This window comes from Coenobita brevimanus, chromosome 60 (assembly GCF_032717465.1).
Source record: "Coenobita brevimanus isolate Jiangsu-jjx chromosome 60, ASM3271746v2, whole genome shotgun sequence".
NCBI classification, from domain to species: domain Eukaryota; kingdom Metazoa; phylum Arthropoda; class Malacostraca; order Decapoda; family Coenobitidae; genus Coenobita; species Coenobita brevimanus.
The window spans coordinates 26,515,648-26,527,024 of NC_137013.1; the positions used below are offsets into that span (position 1 = coordinate 26,515,648).

Sequence of the window (11,377 nt, forward strand, 5' to 3'; positions counted from 1 at the left end):
GTGTGGATGTGGATGTGATAGGAAGCGTTATGAGGAACACACTGAGGTGGTTTGGCCATGTGGAGAGGATGGAGGGTGAAAGACTGACAAAGAGAGTGTATGTGAGTGAGGTGGAGGAAGGAAGAGGGAGGGGGAGGCCAAGGATGAGATGGAGGGATGGGGTGGAGAGATATATGAGAGAGGGGGGTGTGAGTTGGGAGCAGGACAGTGAAATGGCGGGGGACAGGGTGACGTCGAGGCGATTTGTTTGTGGCCACCCCAAACGGGATTGAGGCGTCTGGCAATTGATAGATAGACAGATTTACATTTCTATTTTATTCATACTGTGTTATGCAGTCACTTGCAGTAACTTATAAAACTATTTTCCACTGTTCACTTATATTTACATTCATTGCTTTCACTTGCTGTTTACACATTATTTACATTTCCACTTGTACTGTTTTACTCACCAGATAGATCGTAGTCACTGTCTATCATTTTCATTGACAAATTAGCCAGTTCACGTTCAACAGCAGTCACTTACCCCTTTACCTCTTTCCACACAAGTTTCAGTAGGAGGTAGAGGTCACAGGGCCCTTTGCATGGGGCTAAAATGCGACAGAATTGGGCAGGTGCGAATCCGACGTGCTTTCACCTTGAAAGATGACAGTAAACTGAATACAGTGTGGTGGCCTGCCTAGGGGAAATGCAATGCTGCCAATGTCAGCGGGGTGAAAGCTGCTAATATATACGCTATGAAATGATTGGCAGGAAATCTAGACAATACATAATAAATTAGGTAGTTCCAGGTGAATGTAAATATCACTTAGGCTTCTCCCTTCCTTTCTTATATATATTTTTATTATGAAAATAGATTATACGGCATATTTCAAGGGGAAATAAACAGCAAAAATTAGCGAACGAGTGCACGTGAGGTGTTGTCAGGTGATAATTAGCCAATTCCTGGTGTATGGCACTATCACTTACCTTATTTCTTTTTTGTGTATATTATTTGGTATAAGAATAGGGCATAGGGCTTATTTCAATGGACGAAATCAGTGGAAAATTCCGGGGAAGATTTACCTAGCATGGCACGGCCGGGCAGGCGAGAGGAGAGGGTAGTGGAGGGGAGGTAGGGAAGGGAGTCAAGAACGGGGAGAAATGGCTAAATTGTCAACAATGGATGGAAGTACAGATGAGATTAGGAGTGCTGACTAGTGTTGGACATTGGCAGTACTGATAGATGATACAAGCCACCACTTGAATGCCCGGGCGAATTCAAAATAACACAGAATCACAAAAGTGACGCCCCACGGTATGATCCCTTGCTCCCAAGTGTCACGAAAGTGACGCCCCGCGGTTAAGGGGTTAAACAGGAAGCAACCAGTTGCTAGGGAGCGAGGCATGGGTAAACCACAAAGAGTCTGCTCACCCTGCCCCCACCCACACCTCCTGCTCACAACTCGATCACAAGGGTGGTAGGGTGGAGTTTGGTGAGGCAACTTATACACCTGACCTAGCCTAACCTTGCTTAACTACTTAATAATTTAACCTAATTTAACCTAACCTGACCTAACCTGGGTTCCAGTTGGGAAATTGGGAAACTAAATCCACTTTTGTGTACGATGAGTTTCTTCCATTATGCCCGAAACAATCATAGATACGGCTTAAAGAACGTGATAATAAAAGAGAAAATCTTTCAGCAAGAGAAGGTAATTTACTACCCTCAAAACAGAAAAACACAGAAAACAAACTGGAGGAATATGAAGTGAATTGGTGAAGTCTTTGGACTGTATGCTTAGACGAAAAGTAATGGGTTTCCCAATTTTAGGGAACGAAATGGAACAAGAATGTCTGCTAATCAGAAAAAAAAAAATACTCATCTGTTCTCATAAGTTAGCATTCAGTTCTGCATTCTTCGTTAGATATCGCGCTTCCCGACACATTTCGGACCAACAGAACATAGTTATTTCTTCCTCTTACATTTACTGTTCATTCTTTTGTTCATTCTTAAGTGTACTGCATGTGTGAAAGAATGTATTAATACAAACAATAATGCATTCCATTAACCCCATCATTGCTGGCAGCCTCGATCACTGCTTTACTGTACTGAGTGTCAGGGATGTTGGGTTAGGAAGAGCTGTAACAAATTGCGAACAGTTATGGGAAGGGAACGAAGATCACTGGTATGTTTACACAACCCTCCTCTACCATCCCAAACAGTCAGGCGGCCTGCCACTTCATCTCAGATGTTTTCGCCGATATGTTTAAATGCTAATGTAACATGCACCCTAATTAGGAATAAGTTTCTTCCATTATGCCGAAAACAATCGTAGGTAAGGCCTAAGGAACGTTATAATAAGAGAGGAAATCTTTCAGTGAAAGGTAATTTACCACCCACAAAATAGGCAGAAAAATACAGAAAACAAACTAGAGCAATATGGATTGAATTGGTAAGGTTATTAGGCTGTATGCTTGGACGAAAATTTATGAGTTTCACAATTACAGGGGACGAAATTGAACAAAAATGTTTACTAATAAGAAAAAATACTTTCATCTCACGTGTTCTCATAAGGTGGCATTCAGTTCCACCATTCTTTATTCAATGTCGCTTTCCAACACATTTCGGACTGACAGAGCATACAGTTATTTCTGCTCCTTACAGTTAAGTGTACATTTATTGCACATTGTTTTGTTCGTTCGTGTATGTGTGAAAGAGAGAGTATTGATACAAACAATAATGTATTCCATTAACTCCTTCATGGCTGCCAGCCTTGAACAATGTGTTACTGTACCGGTGTCAGTAACGTTGAGTTAGGGAGAGCCATAAAAACTGCGAACAATTATGGGAAGGGAACGAAAGTCACTGGTATGTTTACACTATCCTACTCTACCATGCCAAACAGCCAGGCGGTCCTTTCATCCCTGATGTTTTCGCCGATATGTTTAAATGCTAAAGTAACACGCACCCTAATGTTGTTTAAATGCTAATGTAACATGCCGCCTAATTTTATTAATTCTTTCACGAATCATAGCAAATCACAAGATGGGTTTAGGGAGGACGGGAAAAGCCAGGTGTACCAGATGAGTCTTTTCACATCTGTAAGAAAAAGAAACTGACTCTATAACTTTGAAAAAATGGTTCCAAGGTCGACTCTGTTTAATTTGTTAACGTAATGGCAGAAGACACTGTTCTAATCTAAGTGTTTAAACCTGGTCTAACCTAGCTTTACTGCACTTAATAATATAACCTAACCTAATCTTCAGTTGGGAAGTTGGGAAAAGAAGTCCACATTTGAGTACGATGAGTTTCGTCCATTGCGCTGGAAACAATCGTAGGTACAGCTTTAGAACGTAACGATAATAACAGGGAGGAAATCTTTCAGTAAGAAAACATAATTTACCAAACTGAATATAGTCTGAAAAATTCTGAAACAAGCTGGAGGAATATACACTGAACTGGAAAGGTCTTTCTGGTACTTAAAGTGTACATTTACTGGTAAATAAATCAGTCTAACAGTACAGTGCGTGTGTTCTGTTTCTGCCAGATTAATCGTGCTTTCGGACTAATCAGGCACCCCTTAACACCATATAGCCCGGATAATCGGGCTATCTCTGTACTCCCACTCTCACTTCTAGGCAAGCACTAACGTGCCGAGTGTTTCACCACCTCCCGCCAACACCAGAGGAGTTGCTAGTTACTTCTTGCCCCTAAAATTCACTTGGTAGAGGTGGAAACACAAAGCAAAGACAGACAACTCTCCCACAGGAATTCTGTGTGTAGGTCCTCAGTCAATTTGCGGTGGGTGTATGCTGGTGTTGACTGCGGATAATGAAAGCGTGGACGAGGAAAGATTTAGGAAGTGGAGACATGGAACAGGATACAAAGGCTTAAGAGTAAATGCAAATAAAACAAAAGTGATGATGTATAGTGAAGTCAAAACAGAGAGAATATGGCCTTGTTCAGTATGCCACAAGGATGTGGAAAGTTACTCCATCAAGTGCAATGTCTGTGATAAGTGGGTGCATAAGAGATACAGTGGTGTTTGAGACAGACTCCAACCTAATGCTGTTTACACATGTGCACTGTGTTGGTGAAAGCATGTTGAGACTGAGAGGTAAGAAAGGATTGATCATGCTGTCGTCCACTTGCCTTCTGAGAGGCGACTGTGACTGTTTTGTTTACTGTCCTCAAGGTAGCAAAGCAATCATGTCGGAGAGGTGGTTCATTAGAAAGAAAATGCTTAGGCCTAGTCATCAAAACAAACAAATCTGTCACAAATGGACCTTCAATCACAGTTATTTTTTGGAATTACTGTACTGTTTTTTTTGGCAAATAAGGTGCACTCCCTCCCCCTAAACATTACACTGAAAAGACCTTGTGCATATTCAGAGACGAATGTCATGAGGTTAGACTAGAGTTAGCTCTGGTTCTATTCAAATCAGTCACATATACTGGGTGTTATCCTATGAACTGCATATCACTGGTAGAATACAGCTACAATGAAAAACATTTAATTAAACTAAATTATGAAAAACAAGATGGACTTGAATGTTTACTCATAAGATTTAGAAAAAACTTCAAGGATGACCAAAACTCTTGTGTCTACATAATGACTGTGCTGCTATCTGGTATCTACTGGTGAATAACTGAAACACAGCATGGAAAGTCACCTTTAGGTGACCAAGGCCAACTCATGCAAGCACGTTGGAGTCTTCATAAATGTAACAAAATGAAACAGTTTAGATACAGCCTCCCAAAACACTAACATTACACTTCCAACACTCATCATACTCTCCTAACACACTCCACACCCTCCAAACACACACATCACTCTCCTTACTGACCATGTCACGTTCAGCACAGATGTAAGGTCCCACACGCAGGATGACAAGTAGATCCTCCTCATATGCTGTGCGAAGGTATTGCTCAAGGTCTTGGTCACCTGAGAATCTGTACTGCCCTGGCTCTGGCTCATGGAATGCCCATTCCACCACCCTGTGTGTCATGAGAGAGAAACTCGACAACAATATCCTGATCTTTTCTCTCACCTAAGGATGAGTTAGGTAAGGTTAAGAAAACAAGGAAAGAGAATGCATGAAAGAAACATCAACAGCATACCTACTGAATGGGCCAAACACTCATTAACACATCATTTAAGTCCTCTGAATCCTTTCTCCATCTTCCAGGCCTAAACATGTGCATGTATACAGTTATACCTTCTAAGATGTGCACAAATGGTACCATACAAGTGTGCTTCAAACAAATTGCACATCTTAAAAGTAATGTAACTTATGAGAAAAATTATAATTGGTTCTGGGCTCACCAGTCCTAGGCACCCCTTTTGTCCATATTTGTACATTTTCATCCGCAAAACAAGCACATAACATTAAATGAAATACAGTATATATATTACTTATTTAACATTACATGCTTGTTTTACATGCTAATTTGAAATGAAAACGGAACAAAATAAGCGCTTTAATTTTTTCACCCAAAATAAATGATTGAAAATGGTATGTCTCAGAAGCTATATGGTGGTTGAGGAGGGTTCTAAACATCACATAGACTCACTTCCACTGCCACCACCACCATCATTCAAGATTGCCTCATCATCAAATTCCTCAAAGTCCACAGTATAAACAGATGACATAACATCACCCACTTTGGCATCCACTTCACAGTCTGTCTCTGGCTAGCTTTTATGCAAACTTATACATATTCTACTTGGCTTTTGCTCCTCCCTTGGGTTGTGAGAGGCCTGCTATAGAAATTGTTGAGGGGCCTGGGGCAGCCATAGTGCAACGAAAAAAGCACAGCCAATGTGTAAGGAATGTGGTCCAAGAATCAGGGGTACTGTGGTGAAATGGGACTAAGCTCCACCTATGAAAAACGAGCTCTAGTGCTCCACCGATGAGAAACAAACAAGCTGTAATGCTCCCTCCACCAAGAGCTAACAAGTTGTAATGCTCCAACAATGAGAAATGAGCTAACAAACAGGTTCTAATGCTGCACCAATGAGAAAAGAGCTAATAAGAAACAAGCTCTAGGGCTCCACAAATGAGAAATGAGCTAATAAGAAACTAGTTCTAGCATTCCACCAATGAAAATCGAGTTTTATCGCGCGGACAACGATGAAGTCATACAGTGATGGACACGATACTTTCTTTTTATGTTACTGTGTGAATTACAATATGTGATGCGTGAAATACGATACTGTCTGCCATTTTTTTACTGCGTTTCTTATAAATGCGCAGCTTGGAATTGCGTATCTTAGAAGATAAGATTGTACTGTAGTTCTAGCATTTTTCTTTTAGATGAGCTTAATGTTGTATTGTGGTTTTTATGACCCCAGGCTTGAGTGAATGTAACTCAATGGATTATAGATGACTGGCCACTTCAGCCTTAACTCTCTAAAATCTTTTATTATGCTAAACTGAAGTTTTGTTTATGCTGTGACCAAAGGGTGAGTAAAAACAGTTTTGTGTTGTAAAAGATGTTATTACAGTAAACTGTGAGGACTGTTTATGAACTGCATTTGTAACAGCACCAAAGCAGAGAAGTACGAGTCATAAGCATTATCATCCTAATTCATTTTCCCACTATATCTAAAGCACATGTAGGATCCAATATCATTAGCATCATTACTAATACCAGTACCATCATCATCACTATTACCAATACCAGTGCCATCATCATCATCATCATCATTACCAGTACCAGTACCATCATCATTGTCATTACCAATACCAGTACCATCACCATGACCAATACCAGTACCATCATCATTGTCATTACCAATACCAGTACCATCATCATTACCAATACCAGTGCCATCATCATCATTACCTATACAAGTACCATCATCATCATCATTACCAATACCAGTACCATTATCATCCTCATTATCAATACCAGTACCATCATCACCATCATTACCAATACCAGTACCTTCATCATCATCATCATCATTACCAATACCAGTACCATCATCACCATCATTGTCAACACCAGTACCCTCATCATCATCATTACCAAGACCAGTACCCTCATCATCATCATTACCAATACCAGTAGAACCATCATCATCATACAACCCTAACTCCCAACTAACAGAAGGAGATGAGGTGAGGAACAACCTAGAAATAAAGAACGGTACAGAAGTAAGAGAACTATCAATGGCATGCCAAGTACTATGGACCAAACAAACAATCATTCAATAACAGGAAAGCATATGAACTGTAAAACCAACCATCAAAGTGTCCAGTCAAAATGATCATATATCCACTCACTTGTCAAAGCTGAGAGAACCATACAGTAGCTGCAACGCTTCATATATACAGTGATCCCTTGGTTTTTGCACACTTGGTTATAGCAGTTTTCATTATCACTGTAAGATAAAAATCTGCACTCCTGCCACTATCACGCATTTCTTGGTTAAAAAACATCGTTATCATGCACCTGAGCTGATTTTTGCAGACAATGATGATGCAATACAGTATCTGTGGTTTCTGATGGCTCTGAGGGAATAAAAGATGAGGCCCTACTCGAGGTGTTAATCCCAGAAGGTGGAGACCATTATCTCTCTCCACCCCCTAGGCTCAAAACACCTTACCTCAAGTCCATCTCAGGTGTCTCTATGAAATGTGTTTCTTCTTAACTCTGCCTTTTTCATCACTTTCTATTAACCTAACCATGCCTATGTACTGTATGTTTCTAACACTTACTCATCATTCTGCCTACAGGTGACATTACACTCCCTCTTTTATCTTTCTTTCCTTCATTCTTTCCTGTTCCTTCTGCATATGGGTGACTCTACACTGAGTGACAAGCTGAATGGTTTCCTGTACACCAGGAAACCATTTACTACACTGGGTGGTAAGCATATAACCAAATTATGGCGCCTGGTAGTTTAGTAGGTAATTGCGGCGCTCCAGTCAGATTGAGCCGATGAAGGTTTATATCTGAGGGATGGATAGGTTAATGCTCATGTAATGCCACTCAGGGATGAGTAAGGCTGGTCACTCTCATCTTAAATGTCAGGACCAATCTGCCCAGCCCCAGGCTCCTACACTCCTCATGGGGCAACACAGAACTGGATGATGGATGGATGGATGGACCATACCAGTACGGTATGTATGTACAGTATTTACTGCTGTGGGTATAAACTGTTGTAAAAGGGAAAATTTGGGTTTGCAAGTGGGGTGTCCAGTGTAAATTAGGATAAATCTCATAGATTCGGTGCTTTCACTGTCACGCAATTTTGTCATCACATGACACACTTGGTACCAATTACATGCAATAACCATGTGATCACTATTGTATTTCCTGCCATAAAATGTGCAGTTTCTCCCCCCAAAAAGTTTTGCTTACAAAATCAACCTGCGCACTGTACCACAAAGTTCATGGTTTGGGGTAGTCTTAAGGGTTCAGGTGAGTGATACAGAGACTATCAACAAACAGAAGCAAATCACTCAAAGGCCTTACTAATTATTAAATAATATTTCATTAATGCAGACTCAGATGTGTGTATTATCATATGTTCAAGATAAATAAACAGTAAACAAGGTATTCTGCAGATTATAAATGCACACACATGGAACACAGAGCAACTGCATCATTCCAGGTGGATCAGCAGATTGTAAGCAAAGTCAGTTGATTATCTACTAGTAAATGTAAAGTGGCAGCAAAAAAATTGTATATTTGAGTGTTTCCACTTTAACCCCTAACCGACGGATGTCAGTTGGAACTGTCAAAAAATCTGTGGCGCAGCGGCGCCAGGTGTCAGTAGGAATTGAACTTGTTTTCCTGGCACAGTTTTAAGTGGCCGCCACTTTATCTCGTCACCAAAAGCTCAGGAGAGACTCCAACCAGCCTCCCCAATCATACCTCAGTCATCTCTGTGAATATGCCAGATGTAGGACGATCTTTTCTTAACCTTTCTTGACCAATTTCATTCCCACCTCACGTGGACTTTTGCTTCATCCACCCCTGCCAAACTTCTTTCCAAGGATACTAGGAAAGGAATCAGTGATAGTGCCATAGGGCATGCCTTGGACACCACTGTGTCTAGTTCATCTAGTAATGGAGAAGTAATCACATTGCGGGCAAAGCCACAGTTGGGGCCGTGGGCAGACGCACAAACACATCCCGTTCTCACAGCAAAAATTTGTCCCGTTCCTCATGTCATTACTCATCAGTGTAACAACCTAGAGACCTGGGGATACTTTCATTCAAACGAAGAAGAATTGGAGAGTAATAAGGTCTTAAATTCATTTCCCTAACTGCTATAGTTTCTGAGACAATAAGGCTAGAATGAATTTTTTTTTTTTTTTTTTTTTTTTTTTTTTTTTTTTTGACGTGATGCAAGAGCAGATTTTAGCCCAGCGTCCAGGGGTTAAGTACTGCAATTCAATGCAAATTATTTTCTCTCAACTTTTTGATGGATGTTGAATATGAATAATTTGTAAATTACATTGAGCCTTTTTTTTTTTCTAAATAGCTACTTGCCAAATCATGGGTGTGCATTATACGCCGGTGCACAGTATATGGCAGGAAATGAAGTATTCTTTGTTAATTAAGGAGTAGCTGTTATACAAACAGTGTCTCTGTTGTGATACGAAGTATGTTCCTTGACCACGTACCCATATCACTATAATGTAATACTGATATAATACGGTAGCTAACATCAAAATTAATATTCATACTAATCATGTGTGGGGGTAAGAGTACCATAGTGGTGCAATTTTGTTGCATAAGGTGGGGCGCTCACCATCCACTCATTCGATGTAGTGCTGCTCTCGGGTGTCTGCCTTTTCCTCTCCACCATCCTTTTTTCCTTCCATCCTCTTCTGTCTTTCTTTCCTTCATTCTTTCCTTGTCCTTCTGCCTACAGGTAACTTTACACTCCCTCTTTTGTCTTTCTTTCCTTCATTCTTTCTTCTTCCTTCTGCCTGTGGGTGACTCTACACTGAGTGACATGCCAAATGGTTTTCTGTACACCAGGAAACCATTTACTATGCTGGGTGGTAACCATATAACCAAATTTTGGCATCTGGTGGTTTAGTGGGTAATTATTGCACTCCAATAAGATTAAGCCGGTGAAGGTTTATATCCAAGGGATGGTTGGAGTTGACTGCTCGTGTAATGCCACTCAGGGATGAGTGAGGCAGGTCACTCTCATCTTAGATGTCAGGACCAACAGCCTAGCCCTGGGCTCCTACGCTCCTCATGGGGCAATGTAGGTTAGTATGATGGATGGCACAAGAAAATCTGATTTTCTTACATAATCTGACAAAGATCCCCTTCAACTCAGTTGCTTGCCAAGCGTGGGAAGAATGGAGGGTCTGTTTCACCAATAAAAAATGAGATTCATTATTGTCTCATACTTGCAGCACATCAAATTTCATGTAACATAACAGGTAAAAACAAACAAGCTGACTGTATTTGAGAATTTAGCTGACAAACACATTACATTCTATACTAACCATTACAAAATGGTTTAATGCCTAGATAACTTACATAACCTTCTTCTTCCTCAATTTATTACAACTGATTATAAAGTCCTGAGGTACTCATGTGGATGCAACTGAAAGTGTTCAGAGAAATATTTTGAGATGGTCCAGCCATAAGGAGAGAATGGAAAATGTGCAACTTACTAGGAGAGCATTTGTGAGTGAGGTGAAGAGGGAGACAAAGGATGAGATGGAGGGTTGGAGTGGAGAGAGATATATGAGTGACAGGGGGTGTCAGTTGAAGAGAGGGCAGCCAAATGGTACAGGACAGGGCAACATGGAGGCGATATGTATGTAGCCACCCTTTAGGGGATTAGTATCTCATCATAGATAGAGAGATAGTGCGAGGGTCCTATTCTTCAAACACCGATTCCAAAACAAATACAAACCTACAATTAGGCCTAGAATCACTGTGAAAACTGTGATGATAGTAAAGCATATAAAACTTCTGTACCTTGATGCTACCTGCTCTCAATAACACTGCATGCAAGTTCGCCAGTCAATACTGTACTTACAACTGTTACATACTGGTAAGTAAACAAGCACATACCTGTACAATCACCCCCTCATTTATAACTCCACCAGTCCAAGGATATCCAATAGAATTTAAAACTTTGCATAGTTCAATTTACTGTATTCAGCTTTTAAGACAGGTTTTGCACACTGAATAGGTTAATCTCAAATATATAACACTTTCTGTGTTATGACATCTTTTCTTAGTTCCTTCTTCTTGTCTCCAAAGTTCATCCAGCTGGAAAGGCCTCTCAGTAACTTTCAAGACATATGATGACCTAATTTAGCAGTTTTCTTTAGCTTTTTCTTTACCAAAGCTCTTCAAGTGATTTTATGAGTTTAAGTGCAATTTCAAATTTTGATATTTCTT

The 11,377-nt window shown here is 40.4% G+C and overlaps 2 protein-coding genes across 2 annotated transcripts in view; one reads left to right on the plus strand and one right to left on the minus strand.

Moving 5' to 3' along the window:
* Positions 1-5,575, minus strand: part of LOC145403065 (beta-galactosidase-like) — a 238,283-nt gene extending 232,708 nt beyond the window's left edge. The window contains exons 1-2 of the mRNA XM_080274904.1: positions 5,555-5,575; positions 4,828-5,031 (exon numbers count right to left, since the gene is read on the minus strand). Coding sequence (XP_080131030.1) covers positions 4,828-5,031; positions 5,555-5,575 — 225 coding nt within the window. The remainder of the gene's footprint in view (positions 1-4,827; positions 5,032-5,554) is intronic.
* Positions 1-11,377, plus strand: part of LOC145403013 (uncharacterized) — a 763,478-nt gene that overhangs the window by 468,625 nt on the left and 283,476 nt on the right. The window lies entirely within an intron of this gene.